The sequence below is a fragment of the Eurytemora carolleeae genome, unplaced genomic scaffold (genome assembly GCF_000591075.1).
Source record: "Eurytemora carolleeae unplaced genomic scaffold, Eaff_2.0 scaffold574, whole genome shotgun sequence".
In the NCBI taxonomy this organism is placed as follows: domain Eukaryota; kingdom Metazoa; phylum Arthropoda; class Copepoda; order Calanoida; family Temoridae; genus Eurytemora; species Eurytemora carolleeae.
The window spans coordinates 177,326-202,917 of record NW_019396467.1 but is presented as its reverse complement, the minus strand read 5'-3'; the positions used below and the strand labels follow the sequence as shown (position 1 = coordinate 202,917).

Sequence of the window (25,592 nt, the reverse complement as noted above, 5' to 3'; positions counted from 1 at the left end):
AACCCCCCTTATATACGCCACTACATTTAGAGGTGACCATCCGGTAGCCCCTGCCCTATATTTGAGATCATGCACTGATAAAAAAACATTTGTAAAATTATATTTTTTGACAAGTTATGAAAAAATAATGAAAAAAACAATTATCTTTAAAAGGAATACAAAAAAGTTGCAAATTTGCAAAATAAAACAGTAAGTAAGCTGCCCACTTGACAGTTAGGAATGATTAGTAAATTACGAAAGTTATGACAAATTATAATAGGGATAGTATCTTTACATTTTACTTCAATCTTGAAGACATCTCATGAACTGTTTTTTGTTGACAAAAACAAGGATCGTCATTCCCGTGAAATTTAAAATGTAAACAAACTATATGAGAACTTCTATAATACATACATATATATAAGAATTGTTACCATAGTTACAAATCCTTCTATATATATTTAATGAAATTAATTTATATGAAATTATTTCCAAGAACCAAAATAGTACTCTTTTACGAATTTTAAGACACAAATTAAAAATAACTGTCAACAATAGATTTTTCTCATATCAAAAACTGAAAACTGAAAAATATACTTGTAAACGTGAAAAAAAGAAAATGTTGGCATATTGATATGGGTTATAATAGCCAGTGCTTAGGATACGGATCTAGACCAGTTGGGTCCGCAACATTTTGACTTCCTGGATCCGCATATTTTTGCAGATCCGTTGAAAAATATCAACGAAAACCTGCTTAAGAAAACTTTTTGTTCTGTTCTCACAAATCTCAACTGTTAACTAATGAGGGATTATTAGAAACTTCCTGATATCTGAATGGTAGATCATTTTGGCTTGAGCATAAAATTATGCGAAACAAATTTAAAAAAATGTATAAACATTTTATTTGTTCGATCCGGATCCATTTTTTTTTCAGGCGAATCCGCATCAAAATCAACTGGATCCTAAGCACTGAATCCGCATCAAAATCAACTGGATCCTAAGCACTGAATCCGCATCAAAATCAACTGGATCCTAAGCACTGAATTTGAAACTGACCTAAATATCCGAGTTCAAATCGATTTACAGAATTTAAAAGAAAAATTTTTAATTTTTTAATTCGGTAAACTTTTCATCTTAACTTTTACTAGAGATTTTTTTTTCACATTATTTTCATTTGAACACATTTCCGACGGCCATTTTAATTGTATGAAAAATACATCTTGTAAGCATGTTTTACAGGTCTTAGAAGAATACATACTTTAAGTGTAATGGTTCTTTAAAATGAGAAAATGTTTCACAATATAAATATTTTACATTTATATGTATTCAAAGAATGTTTAAAGAATTTTGACTACTCAGGATCGTCGAGATACCTGAAACATATTGTTAAATACAATTCTTTAAGAAATAAAATGTGAATAAAAAACTGGAACATATACATATATATATACGAAATACATAAATAAACTGTAACCCAGGCAGTAGTGAATATGGAAAATGCATGTAAAATTATAAAGATAAAGGATTCACCGAGCAAGCTAAAAGATTAATGCTGTGTACTGTAAGTGTAAGTTGCACAGCCCAAATTAGGAAAACACTAAGCTTGTATCTGAAGCTCAGAACTATCAATAATCTCCACGTAGTTGGCAGGAAATAAACCATAACTACCGTCAGGCCCCAGACCCTGAAAATAGTGAAGATATTAATTGCACCGGCGAAAAAAATCTTTGGTTGAAAAATATTTATTTCTGCCACAACTAGTCCGATCAAGAAGGCATTGTGGAATTTCTGACGAGACTATTTTAGATGATTGCATTGCATTTTCTGTTATATAAGAGGAGGGGGGGGATNTATTCCATTTTTGTCAAATGTTAAACCGATCGGCCATACCCTAAAATATCCCACTGTATAGAAAGTTAAATGTAAGATATATTTGATTTTATCTCCTAAATATGTACGACGCAGATGAAATGGGACATTTAAAAAATCTGATAAAAATCTTTTATTTTAATAATAGTTTGTAACTCTGTATCAATACATAATAGTTAAAAATAGATTTACAAGAAAATACCTATGATACAAATGCTAAAGCCCATGCTAATGGACTGTTAAATATGTATATAGAAATTCATGCATACTATTTACGTACACATAAATTGTAATTTTGAACGTAATGCAGCACTAGCAGCTCTATGGTAAAAATATCAGATTATACTTCATTGCAGGCTTAAAGCAGACATCTGTTAGCTTACCAAAAAAGCTTCAAGCCCTTGATCTTAGTAGATATTTACTTTTAGTGATCAAGGGCTGCTCTGTTGGATTTTGAAATAGAAAATGTTTGCTAATTTAGCAATACATTTGAAATAAGGTATATATATATGTAAGCTAATTTCAGCGAAACATTGAGTCAAACACACATACACAAACAGAGACGGCTTAAGAGGAAGGGAGAAGGGGGGATGTCCCACCCATGAAAAATTTTGCCTGTAGTGCCACTTAAATCAGTCGAAATAAAGTTATTAAAAAACATAATAATAGAAATGAACACATTTTTCCGCTGTAAAATATCGTAAGCCGCCCATACTTAAAGACGAAAATAAAAATTAAACATACGATACCTGCCACCATCCTGGGTCAATCTGGTCAATATGCGTAATTATCTGTCCAGGATCAAAGGATATCTCAGTCTCGTCACTTGCCTAAAAAACGTTTTAATTAAAAAAATTTAGCTTATCATCTTAACCACTAGAATCTAAATGGCCTAGATACAGGAACACAATTAGGTAAAATCTAATATCAATAAAATAAAAAAAAATCGACCTATTAGACCACTGCTGTCAACACAGGGGTGCTACTCCGGTTGAGCTTAGTAGGCCTTAAACTTTCACTAGACATTCTTTAAGTGCAAGATCATATTTTACATCACCTGGTAATCATAAAGAGAAACTGCACAGACGCCGTAGCTCTCTAGAGACACGTCCTTATCCTTCTCCATGTTAACAGGCATGGCATGATGTAGTTCATTTGAACCAAGTTTATAATCTGTTGATTTATCACATTCCTCCTGAAATATGAAAACAGTATTAATTATTTCTATTGCAAGATTTTGATTTCTTAATCTGAAGATAACCACCTCAAATCCTATTGGTGGCGCCAATTGGTGATCGTTCTCATCCTTATCCTCGACCCTATTTGGCAGGGACTCATTTCTAAGTTTGTTAGGCTCTAGTTCTAAAGAATGGGGATCTATATTTAGTGGTTGAACTGAAGCAGGTTGATGATCTGCCTGAATAGGAGCAGGTTGATGATCTGGCTGAATTGGAGCAGGTCGATGATCTGGCTGAATTGAAGCAGGTTGATGATTTGGCTGAGCAGGAACAGGTTGATGATCTAACTTGAAAGGTGGAGGCTGTAACGCTGATCTAACAACACCAGTAGAAGGAGCTGATACCACAGGAGGATTCGATTTCGCGACAACATTCATTTGTCCCTAAACATTTTTTATTATTACTTCTGGTGCCAAACTAAAGGTTTTTTTTTAAAGCAAAAAGTGTTTATTGACCTTAAATACTGAAAATTAGGGTTTTAAGGGGATGCAATTTTTCAAAAGTCTACATTTTATTATGGAGCGCTCACAAAAATTACGAAAGGGGACAGTCAGTTTTACCAATTTGTGTACAAGTTGGGTTATGGGTTCCTGTGAATCCTGTCTTCATTTTTCGAGCAATCTTGATGAAATTTTGCATATGGGCATCATTTGTGTTTGTTTCGAGTAAAATTAAAGAAAATGGGAGAAAAATTATTTCCCAGTTAATGTTTTTTAAAATCAATTTTCCCCCCTTTTCCCTCTTTTATTATATTTTCCCAACTTGGTTACATTTTATAAATTCATGAATTCACATTTCAATGAAAATAAAAAAAACCTTTTGCATACAGGCCTAAATTGGATTGAATTTTTGGAATAAATATCCCCCCCCCTCCCAGATTTTAGATTTTCAGATCACTTTCCCGTAATCAGATTTTCCCATTTTGTTAACTTATGACATAGTTTTTCATCTAAAAAAAAAGAATTTTGCACATATAGAGATGTCAACGTTTTGCTTTTTTTTAATCTCAGCTTTCGTTACGATAGTGCTCTTTAAAAGTATAAACGTTAGAAACGTGACCAACGTGAAGTCATGAATTTTCTGCATTTGAATACCTTATACAACGTTAAGCTTTAATAAATTTTGGTGACAAAAAAGTAAGCTCCATTACGCTTTTGCATTCCCCGGTTTAAAAAACTTTCCCAACGTTGCGTTAAAGCTTTAATAATATAACAACAATTTTCTAGCGTTCCACTTTCATTTAAGGTAAATGATTTCAGAGACCTTGCGTTTCAATTTTACTTGGTTTGAAAACTAAAAAGGTGACAAACGTCTTGCTTTAATAAAACGTCATTTAGGCATAATTCTGCACGTTGTAATAAATGTAAGTGCTAAGAATACTTTTTGTTAAAGTAACGTTTTTTCTTAACTTTTCCAAAATAAAATCTTTTAATTGCGTTTAGAAATTTTACTAAACTGCAACTTTTAAAGGGATTAGAAAATATGAGTTTGTGACAAAAACTTAATTCCTTTAGACTTTCTCATCTAATAGATGTCATGGTTTGAAATATCAAAAGTCTACAACATCCGCTTGCAAAGATATAGAGATTAGAAAATTTTAATTTTGTGGCGGAGGTTTAGTTTTTTTGTGTGTTTTTAATATGTTACTCACAAGGTGAGTAAAAAACGGCATTAGCTTGAGTTTACACACCACAATGAAAATGTTTTAAAAATTCATGTTTTGGGTTAAAAAGTATAAAAATAAAGTAAGGCAAATGCTAAATATTTTTTTAACACAAACAACGCGTATTAAAATTTTACTTTTTTAACCAATCTATTAAAGTTTCATAAAAATCTTTTGACGAACAAAACATAACACGCATTTTCCAATTGATAAAATATTTTTGCATTTTAATAAGTATCTATATTTCTAGATTTTTCAACCTAAAACATGAACCTTGCCAACTGAAGTTATGATTTCAAATAGCCAAATAAACATGAAACACTGCAATTGTGTAGTGTACACAGACCCGTTCCAATTAATAAGTTTATCTTTCTATGTAAATCATTTGCTTTATAACATCAAATGCATATGTAAAATTTCTTTAATGTCGTCTTCCTTTTCCAGAGTTTTAGGGGGTTCCATTGAACAATGGCAAATCAAAAACCATGTCCCAGAAAAATTTACAAGATTTGAATTTTCACTAATAGCGAGTCACAAAAAAACCTTTTTTTTAAATTTTCACTAAAAACAGGCCCGTTTATAATTTGTATACACCTGCTTATATGTAACAGGTCAAAATACTTCAATTCTATATCAGGCAATTTTAGTTTTCACTTTAGAAAAGAACTGAGTTCTTGTCAAATATTCTAATCCATCTATCTTCCCAACCTGATAAGTTTAAACCTTTGATGTTGAAATAATAAAGATCTACGACATCGGGTTGCAGAGATATAGTGATTGAAAATTAGAGTTTTTGGCATTTTCTCATTTCCTTTATACTTGAAATAAAAAAAAATTATTAGTCTGTGCTGTCATATTCATCAGTCATCTCGTACATTAATAAATGAGAGACGTTTTGAAATGTTTTTATAGGCAGAATTATTGTTACACTTTTGAATAATTTACAGTTTCAACAGTAGAAGGTAGCCAAGACNGGCACTACTCTTTTTTTATACTAATCATGTTTCGGTTCAAGTTGAAGTTTGTTTACAAACAACCAATATGGTTTTCAGATCACTTTCCCCCCATCTTCCTGTAATTGTCAGATTTGTCCACCTTGTTGATATTTTCTACAGGGAAGGCGGTGAAGGAAATACAAGTCAAGAGAAGTTTGTTTAGTATAGTCCTACTAAGAATATACCCCAAAAAGCACATTTTTTTCACAAAAAAATCATCAAGTTCATTGAAATTGAAGAGCTTTCCATTTTAACGAGAACAATTTTAGAGTGGAATTAAAGTAATTACCTGAGACGAGTTTCTGAGAAACACCTTCTTCACGTCAGATGTCCTTTGTCTTATTAACTCCTGAGCCTCCTTAGCTCGGTCTTGTCTCATCCTCTCCGACCTCAGGTTACGTTCTTTAGACTCCGCAGCATCATCAACCTAGAAACAAGATTAAAGGGAGTGTTCGCGAAAAATGAAAGGGGGTATAGGCTTAATGCGATAAAAAAGCGCTTTTGATCGCTACTAATCTTACTTCTATCTGTTGCGTCTATAAGGAGAAAATTGTTTAAATCGACTAATACCAAAGAACGTAGTGTCCATACAAATTCAGAAAATTGCAACATACGACTTAGACCGTAAAAAAATCAATTTAATTTCAAACAAATCATTCAGATATTACAACCTATAGTCATCGATTATCTTTCGCCACATTTGTATATAGTTGATTTTTCATAATATGTTTTAATTGTTATGATCTGAGAGTTACTTATAAAAACATTTATTCCTGCTTCGAGGATTTTTGGTAATGAAGACGACATTTTCATATTTTCCAGGAATGTTCGAAAACAAGTTGCAAGCTAAATATTATTTTAAAAAATAAAATCTAAACATATTATGAAAAATCAACTATATACAAATGTGGCGAAAGATAATCGATGACCATAGGTTGTAATATCTGAATGATTTGTTTGAAATTGAATAGATTTTTTTACGGTCTAAGTCGTATGTTGCATCTTTCTGAATTTGTATGGACACTACGTTCTTCGGTATTAGTCGTTTTTAACAATTTTCTCCTCATAGACGCAACAGATAGAAGTAAGATTAGTAGCGATCAAAAGCGCTTTTTTATCGCATTAAGCATATACCCCCTTTCGTTTTTCGCGAACACTCCCTTTAAATATGTAAAAGCTTAGGTCATAACACAAAATCTAGAATTATTATAATTGTTCTTAATACACTTTATTTTTTTCTTACTTAAGGTGTCGTGAACCAACCTCCCCCTTCTTCTTCTAAAGCTCAACTTCCCGTGATCATTAATCCATATTAACCTAATCTATCACGAGGGTTGCTTTTTTCAGAAGGAGGGGCTGGGTGGTCCAGTAGAACTTATAGTACCTGCTGTTTTTCCCATCTAGACATGTCAATTTTAACCCTTTCCTCTTCAGAATATTTTTCCTGTTCTCTCTGCTCCCAAACCTTCCGTTCTTTGTCTTTGATATGATTATCTCGAGCTTCACTTTCCACTTGTTCTCTTTTCTTCCGCTCCTCCTCAGCATTCTTAGTTTCTTGCGCCCTGCGGTCCCGTTCTTCAAGAACTCTATTTTTTTCTTCGTCCTGATCTTTGCTCCAAAATTTTTCTCTTGTCTCCATGTTCGGTAGTTCACGCTCAGGATTTATCTTCTTGTGACACGTACCTACTGGAGCAGGACTATATTCCATACCTTGAGGTTTCTCTTTGAAGTTGTAAGAGGAGCCTGTAATTTCCGAAACTTTTTTTGTAATGGTCTCCATGTCAATTTCGTCCTCGTTCCTTACGTTTAGAGTTAAATGATGTCCAAAAAGAAAACGTTCTATATCACGAAGATGCATGGCACATACTCCTTTCCTTCCTCCAGGAGCAGTCTCACCCTTTACAAACAAATATTATCATGAGAATAAGGTGGTTCTGTCTATATATATATATATATATATATAAATAATCTTCTTCGTGCAAATTTTCTTCATTATTAAAGAATAGTAGAATAATGTTTGATGCCATATGCTAAAATACTGATTGATAAATAGATAGTTGTAAATGACTTAAAGAAACAGTCGACTTAATTTCATGTGAACCTTCTTAACAAGTTAAGAAAATATTGTTGTTTTTCTTTCTAAGAAAGAAATTTGTGTCAACTTCGTTCTTTGTCTTTTGACACCACAATCAAATATAAAATTTTCAATTTCCATCCTTTTTTCTCAGACAAAAGATATAGGGTATATACTGTTGAGAACCGGAAATGTAACTCTTAAAATAGAAATTTGGAATTGCACCGACCGTTTCATGAAAGACAACTCCTATCTAAAGCAGAGCGACGGAATATAATAATCTTATGAGGAAAAAAATGTAATAATGGAAATTCTTTAACGAGATGAAATAATCTTGATGTATTCTTTAACGAATGCATCAAGATTATTTCATCGAGTTTAAGAATTTAATTATTACATTCTTTACCTCATAACATTATCAATATATCATATTTGTGAGGTTCCATGGGACATACCCAAGAAATTATAGTAGTATAGTATAGGGGTAACTTCACAAAATACAAGCAAATTTAATCTTTTTTATTTTATTTTCTAGATTAGTTTTTGAGAAGAAAATAAATTTAATCCCCATTTTGATTTCTCAACCCCCAAGCAAGTTTTGTTCCTTCTTTTATCTACTTTTTAACCAAAAATTCATTAATTTCCCTTTAAAGATAATTAAAGATAATTTATTCTCCCAAATTACGTTAAAAAACTAAATGAAACTCCTGTTCCATTGCAAAATACAGTTCCATCAAAAAACATCTTTTAAGACGGGCACTTTAAATGTTTTCTGATACCTATCTTTCTAAACTCAAAAAATGCATATATTTCTGACATTTCAAATCAAATCAAATCATTCTTTTAGGAACGTCCTAAACCCACACTCCAAAATTTATTATTATTTACTGAGTATTTGCCCTGTATTTTGGGAATAACTAATTCCTCCTCGTATCTTTTATACTTTGTTTGCTTTTGATATTTTAGTGCCAAAGTCCATTTATTTTTTTTGGTTGTCGTTCTTTTCAATTATAGCTAAATTTTATAAATGTCTCAGACCATTCAGTCCTTAACCTAATTTTAAAAAAATGTCATTTCTACATAAATGTCGATTTTCAAAATACATTATTATTATTAAAATTTAAATTCTTCGAATGAAACCCTTTACACTTTTTGTCGCTCCGAGCAAACATATATAACTTTTGGGAGAAAAAATTATTTTTAAAGGGGGGATAATGATTTTTCGACACAATATACAACCCTGAATAAATATAATACATAATTCAAAAACATATTTTATAAAAATTTTTTTCTAAAATCAACCCAGTAGCGGGGAAAAGAAAGAAATCAAACAAAATCAATTAGCTCTTATTAGAACTTCTTTAAAACTGTTCCATTGCAAGCTATAAAACCTTATTTTAGTCCTGCCTCTATTAATTATTTTGGGATTAGAGTATTGTAAAAGACGTCCCTAAAAGCCTAATATAAAATACATACCTGCCAATTAAGTATCACATACTTTGGAAGACTTGTTTTAGGATCTTCTACCCTCAGAAATCCATACATAATTTTACTTGGGTTCAAATCTTCTATCATCTCATCTATTCCATCTTCACCCTTACCAACCAGGGTCAAGATATTAGTCTGCCCCTCGTAACCAAATAAAGCCCAGTTGATAGAACTGTTGTCATTGGTAACATCCTTCCAGGCTTCCTGAGGAATAACCAAGTTGTAGTTATTTTCCCCACCTTCTCATTAAATATAATTTCCCCCTCAATATGAAGTTTCGATCGATGTGCAAATTTTATAACAGATTTTCTTTTACTGTTTTTTTTTTCAATGGTGGGGAGAATGAGTAAAAAACTTGTTGGAAAAGGTAACACAATTGAGAAAAGAAATAAACCAAAATAACAAATTTCTGCAATTTTCGAGTAGAAATCTTGTGAATCTTCCTGAAAAGGTGTTCACTTTGCAACATTGGAAATCACGCACAGTGAAATATATATTAAATATGTGTCACTGATTTACCCAATATTTAAATCTTAATTTTTAACTTGAATCTATTCTGCATATGTAATAGTCCAGTTTCATATATAGAATATATAAAAATATATTTGTTTTTATTCTGTCTCTCCCAAAGCCAGGAATTTCTATTTTTCTCAAGTTTTCGAAATAAATTGTTGTAAACTGTTACTATAAAAGTAAAGGAACTTCAAACTTAAAGTTTTATGAACCCAGAACTGATTTACGAAAATAAAAAAATTGATTTATGCCCTAACATAGTCAGATATATGAAAGCTGGTGTTACTTCAAGAATTCGACACTTAAAAAAAGTTAATATTGCAAGGTAGCTTGAAACAAGAAAATGAGGGGAATGTAGCTCGGGCTAATAATTGGTGTAATTGGTTTGAACCCCTCATCAGACAAGGGGTGGAAGGGGTCCACAATAGCAAGGTCAAGATTAAACCAATCTTATATTTTTGGGATTCGTATATTCAGAATTTTAGCCAAGACTCTGAGCTCTCAGACAAGGGGTATTTATTTCCTAAAAATGTCTCAAAAGTCAAAACTTAATGAAATGTAGAAATAATAATATTTTAGAAGGGGTAAAAATCATATTTTTTTTTAGTCTAGAGGGGAGCAAAACACCCCCTGAATCCGCCTTTTTAACGCCGTTAAATCAAAGGATACCTTCATTTTTGCTTCGTTCTTATTTAGATCCACCATTTTGATGACTCGAGTTTCTTAAAAAAAGTTTAATTATAAATGAATTGGATTTGTTCATGGTTATTGGTTTTTATCTCTGTTTTTGAAAATCTCACATTAGAACTAAACCCAAGCTTTTACTTGAATTACAAAACAAAATTATGTAACACTAACAGTAGCCCCTGAAAACAATAACTGTTAAAAATCAAAGCAGAATAGATTTTACCTTTTTTCTAGATGATATTTCGTCCAATTTCTTACTTCTCACAATTAGCAGCTATACCTTGACTATCATTTTCTCTGAAAAACATACGAATATTGCTATCTATTCTAATTGAGATCTTGAAGGTTTATTGTTGAATGTTTTACTAATGGAGCCAGGTACACTTCATCACTAGATTCCGCTTGGGTAACACCTAGTATAACAAAAGTTTTAAAAAGTTTTTTTAAATTTTTCAATGAAATAATCATGATAGCTAAGGAAAATTAACACCTAGCGTATTTACGTAATATTTCTTAAAGAATAATTCAATTTCCATCTAATTTACAACATGGAAAAAATATATAAATATTTTAAAAAAATTTATTTTCATGGTAATGCGTTTCAGTTTAAACACACTGAACTGGACAGAAGGAGGTAAAAGGAATTGAGTTTTTACCACAAATACTGATTTTATAATCCCTATATCTTTGCAATAAACTGCTTAGATATTTCAAACTATAAATTCTCTTATGTCAAATAAACTAAATTTGAAATAACAAAGCTTTAACCATCAGGTTGTAAAGCCATAGGGATTAGAAAATTTGAGTTTGTGGCAAAGACTCAATTCCTTTTTTTTAAGTTGTGACCTCGTAGCTCCTCTAGTTTTTATTTTACAACAATTATGCGAAAAGAAAATTTATCAAGTTACAACTTACATATTAGAAATTGAAACATTTTTGTCCATTTACGTGCAATTTCCTTTTTTACTTGAGTACTGACCTAGATTGGATTGCTTATTAGCTTCCAAAAATGTGACTTCCTCGGCAAAGTTTTCTAAATTTGTTTCAAACCCTTCCATTGCTGGACTCAATGTGCTACTAGCTTGAATACAAGGGAGTTCGAGTTCTTCCTCAGGTTCTAAGATCTGACCATTACGTTCAAATATTATAGGTTCGTCGATAAGAATTTCCACCTCGCCATTCATCGCTTCAACCAAATACTGTAAGTAACTTGAACTCAATAAGTTGTTCAAACTAGTGAGACATGTAGAAAAATAAAATAAATACAACCCCATTTAAGGTAATTAAGAAAAATGTAAAGCAAAATAAAAATTAGTAAACTTTTATGAATATGCAAAGGTTGAATTGAGAGTCGAATAAGGTAATCGTAACAAAACACTTTTATTTAGAGATATAACTAATATCTTATCAATAATTTAGTTAATCAATTAAATTCAAATTAGTGTTCAAATTTTCCTGCGATTCTTGTTGGCTTGTCAGATTGGATAAGTGTGCCAGGTTCGGCAAAGAGTAGAGTCCATTGTCCGACTGAATTACGGTTATTACATTCTCCTGATAATATTGCATGTTTAGGTTACACACTACACAGTCAATAAAAAGAAACAAAACTTATTAAACCACATTCTCATCAGATTTATTACGAGCCAATATAGCAATAATTAAGGTATATTGTATGGATGATATATTATTTTATCAATCTAGCAGTGAATTTGCAGCATTCAATAAAGAATACATCAAGATTATATTATCTCGTTTCAGAATTTCTAACATTTTTTACTGATAAGAATTTTATCATATTTGTAAGGTTTCACGAATAAATATCTAAGGAATTTCACTAAAACATATTTTTTGGGTGAAATATATCTTTTTTCAAGTTAAAAGAATTTACATTATAGTTTTGCCTTATTGATTACTTTCTTTGTTATTCTAGTCAGAGATGCAACTATAACTATTTTCTGTTGTGACGCGATTCTGGGTGGTAAGGAGATGCATTGGGGGGGATTCTATGAAGTCATCTAAAGAAGCACCAAAAAATGATGTTTATAATTTTGGTGTTCCGATGTTAAATCAAAGCATCTTTAATACATTTGCTTAATTCCAAAATTTTCTGACCTCCAAATTGTCCATCAAAGGTCAGAATATTGAAAAGTCTGATACTTAAAAACAGAGTTACGTAATAAATATGTAGTTCAGCCTGTAGAATGTTGCATTTCCCCCTTTCTGCCTGTTCATGGAGATCCTAAAGTGATCTTCCAAATCCGAGTTGATTTCAAAATTTGTGCCGGTATGCAAAGTTACAATTCTATCTCAATTTTAAGGACACTCAGCCTGCACAAATGAAGACGTAGCATCTATGTAATTTTGCAATATCTCAGCAACTATTGGTGGAAGCCGGTGCTAATTCAGCATCTTCAATTTCTCCGGTCGGAGACTGGATTATAGCATTTGGAATCTGACGGATTTACTTTGATTTGCCATTAAACTTATCACTGAAAATAACAACAACAAGGATCCTTATTAGCCGATATTTCTATCAATATTTTATGAAAACCAGCTACTCATCAGATTTGTTAAAACCCCTTTTTAAAATCAGCTAACCTTATATTTTCCTTCTAAAAAAAATGGTGTTCATTTTTGATAAAACCCAAACCCTAAATTTGTCATGTCTGGACAGTTATCTTGACTTAACCAGGGCAATATTGGAGAAGAGGTCATCCAGATCCGTGTTGATGACCATAATTTGAAGCTGTATGCGAAGTTTTAGCCATCTATCTCAATTATAAGGTCACTAGTCAGCAAAAATTTAGCGCTTATATGCGAATTGTGACATCCTGGGAAATTACCGATTTTAAGATAAATTTTGCGAATTTGTTCGAATCCTCTAAAAATGTGGCATCTAGTCATTATTTGACTTTACACTCTAGTTCAAATTTCTTAATGAATGCATCTAATTAGTTAACAGTTCTTGTGACCACCCTCTTCAAATGGGTTTTGGCTAAAGGCAAGATTCCTGCTTTTTTACTACTGTGGACTCTATGCAAATTAGTGCCAATACTGAAGTACAACTTAGATGACATTGCTAACAATAGCAATTATAGAGAAATTTCCATTGGAAGCTTGATTCCAAAATGGTTTGACTGGTTTGTATGGATTCTAAACTCAGATAAGCTGACCGCAGATGAGATTCAGNAGTGGATTATTACAACATTATTACTCTGGCAGGGAAATCCTTTCTCAAATACCTTCAATTTAAAAAAACGGAATCAGACAAGGAGCAGTTTCTTCTGTTCTCCTGTGCTATTCTGCATTTACATTGAAAGAGTTACAATTTATTACGCCATTCAACGATTGGATGCCAAATACATGGTGTCTATATTGAAATCTGGGTATGTGCAGATGATATAATTCTGCTTTCTCCTACAGCTTAACTCATTTATATCAAAACATCGGAAGTATTTATAAAATGTCGCCTTGAATTTGAAGCTGTCAGTTGTTTTGCCCAAGCTATTTAGGTTTTCTGCCAGATGCTTAACAGGGATATGTATAGTTTACAAAAACTTAATCAAAATTTTAGTGTTGAGTGTCAAAGTTTTTATCTGGAATGAATGTTTCCTAAATATATTTTTTGTAAAGATAAATACGCGACACATGTTATCCAAAACAATAGATAGTTGGGGGGTACAGATCATATAACTCTTGGCGGCATAACCAAGTGAAAAGTGATAAATACACACATTTTAAATATTCTTCCGATGTACTTATGAAGTTTAACGAGGGAGGGAACCCCCGGACGCCATGAGCCTCCGTTATGCAGACACGAGCCTCCCAAATTTGCTAGACTGACCGAGCCTCTGCTATGAAAAAATAAGCATGCGCAATACATCGAAATGTGCCTGTGTACTTGTGTTGTAAGTTTAAATAAAAGCGCTTTTTAAAATTTTTTTGATGTAGTGGCATGAGAGGTTCCTCAAAGATGAGAAGTATTTTTTAATTAGCATAAATAAATCCTGATTATGACTAATAAAGTGGTATCTAAAACTTTAAACATTCTTCACATGAAAAGAAAAAAAAATATTTAGCGAAAAAAAAATGAATTAAATTGAATTTCATCTTTTATAATCAATTAAGCATTACTTTTTCTTGTAGTTCAAATTAAATCTAGAAAATTTGTATAATTTATTTAAATCTTAACTTTTTTCAAAAAAAAAGGTATTGTTTAAATCAAAGATTACAACAAAACAAACTAAATTTACTCCAGAAATATTAATCCAAATATCTTCCTTTCTGCGTAAGAAATGTTATAAATCTTATGAACTACTTTGAGTTCATATATGTTTTTAATCATGACAATCAATAAATAAGTATCTTTAGTAAAATTCTTATGCCACTACTTCAAAAAAATAATTAACGTTTTATTACGCATAAAATCCAAGATTTAAAAAAGCTGTTCTGTATAGTGGAGGCTCGTTCACTGCATAGCGGAGGCACGCTCTGCATATGGGAGGCTTGTGTCTGCATAGCAGAAGCTCATGGCGTCCGGGGATTCCCTCCTTCGTTTAACTGTAGCAAAAAAGGTCTTCAGGAAATGGTTAAATTGAATTTTTTTAAAGCTACTAAGCTAAAAGGGGATAGTTACTTTGATCAATTTAGTTACACGGGTTCCTATCTTTATTTTTTTTTAGCAATTTTAATAAAATTTTGCATATTGGCATCTTTTGCAACTTCGTACGGATGTCAGTAATGAGATTTTTGACTAACTGGCAAGTGTTTTAAACCCATAACTTGCTTTTGAACCAGACTAGTTTGTGAAAAAGCTTAGAAAAACATGGAAAAGAGAAGGGGAATTGAAAAAACTATCCCCAATTTTAATTTTTGTTTAAATTAAATTAAGTATTGATCATGAAAAGATCCCCAATGTGGAATATCCGACCGCCATATTGATATTAGGACAAGGCCTAAAATCCGTTCAATCTAGGACTCTGCTATTTCTCTTTATGCAGGGAATATTACAAAAATACAATCCAATTAAAGCTTGCGTGTGAAAGATTTTTTTTCAATTAAAAATGCATTCATGATTCCAGAAAATGTGAAAAATATTAAAAAAGAAGGAACACATGATAAAATATGGAAAAATACTGAGAGAAGTGATCTGAAAAACCTTAAACTTCGTCCTAATGTTAGTGATGATATTCTTGACTAACAGATAGGTGTTTTAAACACCTAACTATTGAAGCAAGTTCTGAGCATTATGTAAAAATGACCATATAACACAGTTATTAGAAAAAAAATATTTTCCATTTTAAATCTATCTGATTTAGGTAAAATGTAAGCTAAGAAACAATTGCAATATTTTATATGTTGAAGGATTCGATTATACGTAGTAATTGAAATATTAATATGTTATCTAATGAGTAATAGTCAATGTAACATATTTGAATTCACCAAAAACTACTTACATGGCCATGATCAAAATTTGAATTATCCTGAGATTGGATTGTAATGAATATTTCTTCACTTCCTGGCAGCTCTGTCGGGATCGATTTCTTGTTTCCAATGTAATCCTAAATTAAAATAAAACTTTAAAAAGAATTACTGAACTTTTTACATTCGTCATGGGCAATGGTCATTGATCAAAACTTGTGAAATTCGACACCCATCATTAATTTAATCTACCGTGGTAGATTTTTAACCCCCCCCCCCCCCCAAAAAAAAAAAACCATTAAAATAAAAAATACGCGAACGATTTCTTAGGAAGCGGACAGGGGGGTGGATAATAAACTTATTTGTAGGGATAAAACAAATAAGGCCAATGACCTCGGAAGCATCTTGTTGTGGGTGTAGAATAACTGGAAGATCAGAACTTTGAATGTGTCTTTTCTCAACGAGGTCGGAGGAAATCTCATATTCAGGACAAGATAGCTCATCCGGAAATAGAATATCCTCTCCGACAGAGGAAAGAAGGGATACAAAATCAAGATGTGATGAGGATTCATGAGGTTCGGAGAGGTTGCCTTCCTGTAATCCTTTTCCATGTTCAGTCAAATGACTCTCAAACGACATTCGAGAAACAAACCTTAAAATAGTATATTTTTTATCTTAAAATGATCATCAAATTCATTATTAAGGATAGAACAAGGTGGATGTATAGTATGTATATTAACAATACTTATATAATTAATATACAAAAACAAGTTTTACCTACGAGAACAGTCAGTCATTGGGCACAATAAGGACGAGGTTCTCTCATTCCTCTTTCGGTGAACCTTTCTTACGTGATCAAGAAGCAAGATCCGTCCTGCAAACTTTTTCTCACAAAAGTCAGCCAAACATTGGAAAGGTTTTTCTAGGTTATGTGTGAGAGTGTGGGATCGATGATGGTCGGAACGGTAAAACGATTTTTGACAGACATTGCAAACAAAGGCAAGATCTTCATGTGTTTTGCGATGGCGTTGGAGCTTCGACAAGGACTTGAAACTATGATTACAACCTTCTTCGTGACAAGTATATCTCTGTTTTTCTGAATCACATCTTACAAGTCAATATGTGGGTTGGGTTCCAATATGTTTGCGTCTATTTGTTGACAAAACTGATAATCATTTGGCGACGAAGAATCGTTAAAGAATTTTTTAGTCTCAGATTTTTTAGAGAATAATCCCGGCATATATCGTGATGAATATGTTTATTCTATTTTATTGTTTATACGAAACTATTCCGTGGGCGCTCTAGGTCTCCCGGGGGGCGGGGGCCGGGGGGAGCTTTTAGATTTAACCTCTTATTATAAATCTTATAATAATGTATAATGAATGTCAAGATGGATTCCTGAATGAGTGAGTTCATGGTTGCGGAGATGATGAATGGTTGAATACCTTTTCCCACAATTCTCTGCTTGACAGGTGTAGGATGGAGAGTTGTGAAACCTGGAATGGGATTGAAGATGACTCTTATTGAAGTAGCTTTTGTCACACCCTGGGAACTTACAGGAGAACGGTTTGGGGACCAGGGGATGGAACCTTAAAATATTATGGCGTAAATTTCATTATTCCAATTTTTTTATCAATTCCAAAAATTACTGAACCTGGAAGAATGCTCCTCTAACAATTTCTTTCCCGTAAAAACTTGAGAACACTGAGAACAAACAAAACCTTGAAGCTTTCCATGGTTTTTAATGTGAACTGTCAGATTGTATTGAGTAGAAAACATTTTATCACATTGATTGTATGTGCACTTAAACTCCTTTTGTTTTTCATGCGATTTTTTATGTCTCTGTAATTTGAATGCAGTAACAAATTTCCATGTGCAGCCAGAGTGATCACATTTGTAAGGTTTAATGTTAAAATGTGTCATTATGTGCAGCTTCAATTCGTATCCACTACTGTAGGCTAAAAAAGGAAAAACTTTATCAGATTAAACTTGAATTTATTTAAAAACTTTTGGGGGGAACTTTAAATAGGTGTAAGCACCAGTAAAAATTACAAAAATATACTAAAAGGAGGAAGGTTAGGATCTGTAAAAAACCTTGCTCTTGTAAATAAAAATCAGCGGTTCTTTTAAAAGAAATGAGTTTAGTTTACAATCTCAAATATTTCTTAAGTGAACAGTCAGTTTGACTACAATAGTTGCAGGAAGGGGGAGTATGTTACATTGGCTTAATTCTTTAACTTTAATTTGTGCTACATTTTTCTAAAATGAGGCGAGACATGGAAAACGGGAGAAAGGTAGAATATATTTTACAATCGAGGCCCATCTTTAAAAAAACTTAAGATTAGGCATAAATATATTTCCATAAAATGTAAAAGCAAAGAAAAATGGGAATGAAGTATTAAAAAAGAAGGAAAACATTACGGAAAGCAAGTGCTCGAGAGATTAAAACATGCACTTCGAGTTCTAGAAATACATTTCTAATCAGGGGGTCCATATAATTTCATTTCTGATCCCAAATGTGATCGGGGTTGAAAGCACATTTAGGGACATGAAAATACACTTTCTGTGTCATTGTAAACTTTGGCAGTTTTCTGTGTACGTGTTCTACACTTCAGAAATGAGTACTGCATTGGGGTGCTACACTATGTAAATATCAGTAATCATTACAGGAGATAAATTGTGATATACATAATAATAAACACTCCCTTGCAGTTTCTGCAGTATGACTTTTTTCTACAATTTGACTTGATACTTCCAATAGTTTATTAGCAACATGGTTAATATATCAATTAATCAACATTTGCGATCGTATTGGATGGCATTATATGGACCCATGCATTTCTTGCATTATATGAAAGGCATACGGGGGAGGGGGGGGGGGGGTAGTCAAAAGGTTCAGAAATAAAATGGGGAGAAAGGAAAAGATTTTATTGAATTAATTGTGTCAAAATAAAGCTCAATTGAGGTCTGTGGAAAAACATTTAAAGAGTTGACTAAAACCGAGTTTGTGAATCAAAAAAGTTTCAAAAAATGGATAATTCAGGATAGGGGATAAAATGGGAAAAAAGGGAAAGTGATTTGAAAAAGCCTGAACCATTCTGATATTGGTTACAAGTTTCTCGAATGATATAATGCCTTTGGAGAAAAAGTTTTGGTGATGAATCTCAGAAACAATGTAGTTTGGAGAAATCATCCACTCTTTTTATTACACTCTATTAATTGCGATTGCTTTTAAAGCATGAAGAAGTGAACCCTGAAACAAATATGGAAAAACTTGAGAAGAAAAAAAAGTTTAACCGAAATTCCTTTTGTACAGTCTTGGTATGAACAGCATAAGTATGTCTCTTCTCCGACCTACGAGATAGAAGGCAATTAATAGAAAATACCATTGGTACAAACATCCTTGTGTCAAATCAAATCAAATCGAAGCTAATCAAATCGAATCGAATCGAATCGAATCGAATCGAATCGAATCGAATCGAATCGAATCGAATCGAATCCAATCCAATCCAATCCAATCAAATCAAGTTTAAATCTTAAAGGGAACCCAACAATGTTTATCATTTCCTTTCAAACCTTCTTTGACGCGTAGTTTAAGTCAAAAATTTTCCATTATCATTCATGATTGGATAAGTTAAATGAAAATTAACAATAGTAGATATTTATTTGACAGTAAATAATGAATTAAACTGTTGTGATAAAACCAAAATATATAGGGGTATATATAATGTATTTATGCATCCGTGCGTTTCCCACGATCACATGAGTCAGAATATAGCTATATAAAAAGTTATAAAAAATATTTCAGAACTATTTCACATTTGCAGATTTCCAGCGGGGCAATTTAACACTTTTTGACACCAAATTGTGCTTATTTTAATACTAAACATGTTAATAGGATACATGGCCATACATTAATTTAGCCTTTTTTTGTTTACTGGGCGTTAAGCAAGATTTTTTTGGATCCAAGGTCACTGATCCTGGATTAATCTGGGTGAACATTGTACACCCATTACATCCAATACACTGAACAACATTGAAACACAAAAAATCTGCCGCAAATAGTATATCCAAGTCCATGAAATATGCCACAATGAGTATTTTAGTTTTAAAGGAAAAGGATGAAGTTAAGGTTTTAATGGAAAAATATGGAGAAGAGAAGGTTTTGAAGGAATAGGATGGAGATTGGAGAAGGTGAGGCTTTAAAGAAATAAAGTGGGGAAAGGAAGGGTCTAAAAGAATAGGATGGAGAAGATTTGAAAGAAATAGGATGGATAAGAGAAGGTTATAAAGAAATAGAATGAAGAAGAGAAGGTTTTATAGGAATAGGAAGAAGCAGAGCAGATTTTAAAGAGAAAGTATGGAATAGTTGAGGTTTGAAACGAATAGGATGGATTAGAGAAGGTTTTACAGGAATAGGATGGAGTAGCGCAGGTTTTACTATAAAATTTCCTAAAAAATCCAATTTAGCCAAGAATTGTTAAAAAGGGCCAAAAATGACGGGGAAAACAATAAAATGGTTGGCTCATTTAGAAAAATTATTCATAAATGCTGAAATTTTGTATTTGAGCTAGTTTTACCCTATGCTTCCAAATATTGTGTCGCACATCAGGGAATTTTATCAGAAGCACACCCCTTCCCTTGTTAATAAAGGGAAAACTTTTAATTTTAGTCCTTAATCCACTCCTTTTCTCTCCCTTTGGATATCCTTACATAATTTTCTCCAACAAGAGTGCAGGAATATAGTTCGTAAATTGAATTGAACAATGACAGCTTTGTAAATAAATTCTATCCCATGAGAGAAATCCGCAATTTCTAACAAATCAAAAATTTGTTGTCGGCCATTTTGTAAATCAATCGGTGAAGAAAAATATTTAATAATACGTTTGAGATTCTTTTGTAACCAATTTTAACTAATGTATTAATAAATAAATGGGTGAGAAATTAAGTGAGGGCCCTTTCAGTCAAGAAAACCATTCTTAGAAATAATCCAATTTGTTTGATCTAAATATTTAATCTCACGACTAACATAATCTCGAGATTATGTTAGTCTCGAGATTAGCAAAAACAGATGATTAAGCATTAATCCTGATATCCACCATTCTCAAGTTCCCAGCTCCCAGCTATGTTTTTGGTTATTAATCTTTGGAAGACTCCAAATTTTACATTTTTCTAAAATACTTTTTAAAAGATTTTTAAGCTAAATTCTAAATCAGGGGATCATGGAGATTGGGGGAAAAAATATTTTTTAAGAGACCCTTGTAGTCAGGGATGAAATTGATAAGAATATCCAAAACTCAAAATACATATATCACCTTTATTTTTTTTATCTCTAAGTCGATACCCATGTTCTCTAGGTCTAATTTCAATTGCATGTCTGATGAATGTATGAAGACGCTGGTTTTTTTTCTCAGTTCACAAGATAACGGGTTACTTTTGCCTGGCCCTAGTTTATCACAGGATCCCTTATCTTCATTTTGTTCCTTAGGCAAAGGTTTCCATTGTATTGGGAAAGACAATGAACTGTTCTGGGCAAATGAAGGATTTGATATATCTTCTAGGTCACGTCCAGTATCAGGCAACTTCTCTGATCTTGGTAAGCCTAGAATATCATGCATGAACACAAGATTCCAGAATGATCATACTTGAAAACGACCTGAAGCTGGTAATTTGAGAAGTCTTCTAAGCACTTGCAAGTTATCCGGGTGGTAATTTCGGAGCGTTTCTCCTGCCTTCCTTTAACAAGAAAATTACAAATGAGAGTAACAAAAAATATGAAATTTTTATTTCTAAAAAATTACCTCATGTTTGCAGTGTGAATGCAAAATGAATGCTGCTCCGTATCATCTATGGAAGAAAAGGTAATTTTTGTCATGTTTAGACTCTTGCTGGAGATGAGAATAATCTTTGCTACAGCTCCTGCTGGGGGTTCTGGGGAAGAATGTAGACAGACAGATTTGATTGTTATAGTTTTATCAACATTATCATCAGAAATTTGACTTGGAATATTGTGGCTCTTGTCGATTAAACCTTCAAGATTTTCAAAGTTTTTCGCCATAATATTCAGAACATCAGAAGTAACCTCGAATTCAACTTCGTAACTCGGCTTATGGTCCATAGTTCCAAGAACATTTGGAAGCTGTTCGTCAATCGTAACGCTGGGTTTACTGGTTTGGTTACCAACTCCGAACAATTCCTCTAAATTTTCAATCAATGACCGGTCCAGAACATCTCCTTTTTCTCTTTCTCCAGACTCTGAGAGAAGTAGCGAAAGTCTATTTGCCTCTTCAGTAAGATAATTAGCAGAGCAGTATCCTGAGGGGGTTGCCAAAGAATTAAAGTATATATCAGAGAACTGGGCGGGATTTTTAGACTTACAAAGTAATCTGTCACTTGCAAGGTCAAGGAACTCAAGATCACCGAAATTGCCATCTTCGATGGGAAAATGGTAAAATTCAGGGATTTCAAGAGAAGGGAACGGATGTTTAAAAATGTGGTCATTTGTTGGTATGAGGTCGTCTAACACGTCCATTTTATCTGAAATTTTGAACTCTTTAAAGAAATTTCAAAATCTATTTATTTACAACAGAACTATAAATAACTATGTCCGCGATGATAAAATCCTATTAGTGTGTCTCCTTAGATTCATGACCGTGTCCGTGGTCATCATGAGAATTCAGAAAACGGTGAACCCCTAAAATTATTTATGCTAATTATTAAATGAGGTAAATATTTTAATCAGTTAAATCTACATGCTCAACGATTTTGGAAACATTTCGGGATTAAAGAAGAATGAAACATAAAAGCTGCAAGCTATTATACTTTTAACTACCGCATAAAAAAATAATTCAATTTTTCCAAATATCATTTAACTTCTACAAAGGTGAATGAATCAAGTGAAAAAAATTTAAAAATTAAATATTTTTCGTTCTAAATGGTTTTTAAAAAGGGTGGAGAGAATTTGTTTGCAAATAAATATCTAATATTTATCCCTGAAAGATATTTTCAAATATACAAACCTGCCGTTACTACAGCTATAACAAGTCCGTACTTGAGTCCGCGGAATCCCAAAGAACCAATAATCCTTTGCTTCATCGTTCCTCCAAGTGCAGGGTTTCTCTGGTCATATCTCCAGACCTCATTTCGGAGCCAAGGGTCCTGAATCAAGATGATTTAAGAAAACAATCGATGGTCGGTGAGTACAAACGCCGGACTGGTACAAACGTTAGACTGGGACAACCGTCGGACTAGTACGAACGTCGGACGGGTACAAGGAAAAACGTCTGTTTTTGGTTGAGTTTGAGAAAAAAGAACCATTGATATAATTCGTATAATAGATAAATTAAAAATCACTCATTTCTTGTGATAAAAATCAAAGATAAGTGGGTTCTCTGATAAATGCGCAACAAACCCATTAAGAAGTTGATTAAAACCAAGAAATCTTTGAATGAATGTTTTCTCAAAGAAAATATAAATTTATTTTACATATGGTAAGATATTTTTGTATGTTTTATTTGCTCGAGAGGAAAATCATTGGAGAATGCTGAAAAAATCCATAAAATTTATATTCCCCTCGAATTCAAAAATTCTGTCTCTCCATGCAGTAAAAACCAGAAAATTGTGTGGAGGCGGGGAGAATGAATGTCGTCATTTTTTAATCTTCTACTCAAGAAATGTTGATAAAGATTATCTAAAATTGTTCAGGGCGTTTTTTAAAGAAAAACTTAAATTGCAAATTACAAAATTCTTTGTGACATTTTATGATAAAAATAAGAAGACTATTTTCTAGTTATCACTGTAGTTTCCATGCCATAGCATTTCAATTGCAACTTGAAGTTTTTAAGATTTGGAAATAAAGAGGGAAAATGGGACGGTAAAAAATTGATCTAATCTCAAATGTTTCATGAACAGGATAGTTCGTAAAAAAATATTGAATAATACAAATCTACGATTTTAAATCTACATTTATCTGGGAGGAGTTTTTTCGCACATTCGGAATAATTTAAAACTAATTATCAAGGTATGAGATGTAATGTGTTTTTATGAGGGGGGGGGGAGGGGGTTTCCTTACAACAAATACCTTCAACCCGAGACTTTTGAGCATCCTTTGAGTTTTCAAAAGCTCCGGGGTATGCTCTCCGACCGTGTAGGTTCTCCAGTCCGGAATGTGGGGCAGTTCTCCACCACCCATATTTCTGAAAATGAACAGGATGAGTCAAAAAAAAGTGTGATTTGCGGCGCCTGGTGCAAAATTGTACCCTTTTTCGTGCAACTTTCCTGTATGGTGTTTTTTTCAACATATTATAAACGTTTTTAATTTTTTATGGTACTTCAATGGCCCTAAAAAAAATCCGCGAACTTTTTTTTCTCTCAAAATCAAAAGTTCAGAAAAACAAAAATAAGTAGATGAATTGATTCTATCGAAATCTAAAATTTTAAAAAGATAGAATCACAGAATTTCAAAAGATTTGCAAAATTGTAATTTGAAAATTCGCAATTTTCAGTTCTGGTATAATTTTTACGGAAAAATTGTTTTTTTTTTAAGGGTTCTTAAGGTTTCAACTGAACAGCGTATATTTAATACTTTAGAATATACTAAGAAGAAAGGAACTAGAGAATTTAAATATTTTTACCGTAAAAATTATACCAGCAATGAAAATTTTGAATTTCGGGGGTCCAAAAATCGTATTTTAGGAAATTACCACATTAATAATTCATGGAAATATTTTATTTTCGATATCTATTTTTTTTTTGTATTTATATTTAAGAAATATTATGGTTCATTTCTTCAGAAAAAAATTTTCCTCTTCATAAATTTTTTTCTTAATTATTTAAAGTATTAATATATTCAAAATATCACATAAAAGTAGAACCCACCTATAAATATAGAGGGAGGGGGGGGGNGGGGTTTATAAAATCATTTTCCATTTTAAAGAATTCATTCGTTTATTATGCATCCCTGTAATTCATCTAAATCTACCCAAACCAAACTAACACTAATATTTGGGGTAGATTATCTAACGTATGTGACATGCACCACTCTTAGTAATACAGGATTGTTATTTGTTAAGATTGGTATTTAGTTTTCACGGACCAGACTTTGGAGTCAGAGGTTGATTGATAAACGTTTATTTCTATACGCACTATAGGCAGGCGTCTTAAATATTGAGTCGTTCGAGAACCTCTGCTAAGTAATAATGGCTGAAATAAGGACTGTAGCCGCGTTGTTTTGTTTATGAGCTGGATTCGTCGTCTTACCTACTGGGCGGGGGGAGGAAGGCCTGTCGAAATAATTTCTCGTCCGAGCCACATTTTCCCGACTGAGTAATCTCGAAATCATTGTCCTTCCAATATTATTTTTTACAGTGCCAAATCCTATAGAAAAAAAATATTTCTAAGAATCTGAAATTCTTTGAAAATCTTTTTGTTTTTCAAAATTTCTTTGGGAAATTAAAATTTTTTCACAAAAATTTTAATTTAGACTTAAGTAGTTATATACACTAAAAGGGATCCGTCCTAGTAAACAATTTTTGGACCCCCCCCCCCTAAAAGAGAGCAAAAAACGATTTTGATTAATTTTCCTGTGTCCGAATTTGATGAATTTAAGTCGCGTCTCAAATCCCCCAAAAACCGTTTTCAATTGAGCGCCTGCAGTTAAAATCTTT

At 32.5% G+C, this 25,592-nt stretch overlaps 3 protein-coding genes across 5 annotated transcripts; all 3 read right to left on the bottom strand.

The window, feature by feature from the left end:
• Positions 1-1,254: 1,254 nt before the first annotated feature.
• Positions 1,255-10,816, bottom strand: LOC111703827 (drebrin-like protein B). Of its 3 annotated transcripts, XR_002765694.1 has the most exons (10): positions 10,730-10,816; positions 10,489-10,541; positions 9,295-9,510; positions 7,129-7,641; positions 6,034-6,171; positions 3,113-3,469; positions 2,906-3,043; positions 2,598-2,678; positions 1,454-1,663; positions 1,255-1,352 (listed from the first exon to the last, which is right to left on the bottom strand). XR_002765694.1 is itself a non-coding variant. In XM_023475891.1 (9 exons), the coding sequence occupies exons 2-9, from the start codon at positions 10,522-10,524 to the stop codon at positions 1,577-1,579; spliced, it is 1,566 nt and encodes a 521-aa protein (XP_023331659.1). In that variant the 5' UTR covers positions 10,525-10,541; positions 10,730-10,816; the 3' UTR covers positions 1,367-1,576. The 3 variants fall into 3 exon arrangements, 2 of the variants coding, with proteins under 2 accessions (XP_023331659.1, XP_023331660.1); XM_023475891.1 differs by lacking the exon at positions 1,255-1,352 and having other exon boundaries at positions 1,367-1,663; XM_023475892.1 differs by lacking the exon at positions 1,255-1,352 and having other exon boundaries at positions 10,489-10,544; positions 10,732-10,805.
• LOC111703826 (zinc finger protein 37) lies at positions 10,803-22,534 on the bottom strand. Its single transcript, XM_023475890.1, has 12 exons — positions 21,729-22,534; positions 21,584-21,663; positions 21,243-21,529; positions 19,233-19,281; positions 17,582-17,885; positions 17,326-17,516; positions 16,705-17,023; positions 16,321-16,579; positions 15,963-16,067; positions 11,962-12,057; positions 11,486-11,705; positions 10,803-10,919 (listed from the first exon to the last, which is right to left on the bottom strand). Exons 1-12 carry the CDS (start codon positions 22,457-22,459, stop codon positions 10,834-10,836), a joined length of 2,727 nt encoding a protein of 908 aa, XP_023331658.1. The 5' UTR covers positions 22,460-22,534; the 3' UTR covers positions 10,803-10,833.
• On the bottom strand, positions 22,464-24,155 carry LOC111703828 (NADH dehydrogenase [ubiquinone] 1 beta subcomplex subunit 3). Its single transcript, XM_023475893.1, has 3 exons — positions 24,008-24,155; positions 22,947-23,085; positions 22,464-22,621 (listed from the first exon to the last, which is right to left on the bottom strand). The coding sequence occupies exons 1-3, from the start codon at positions 24,116-24,118 to the stop codon at positions 22,554-22,556; spliced, it is 318 nt and encodes a 105-aa protein (XP_023331661.1). The 5' UTR covers positions 24,119-24,155; the 3' UTR covers positions 22,464-22,553.
• Positions 24,156-25,592: the final 1,437 nt, after the last annotated feature.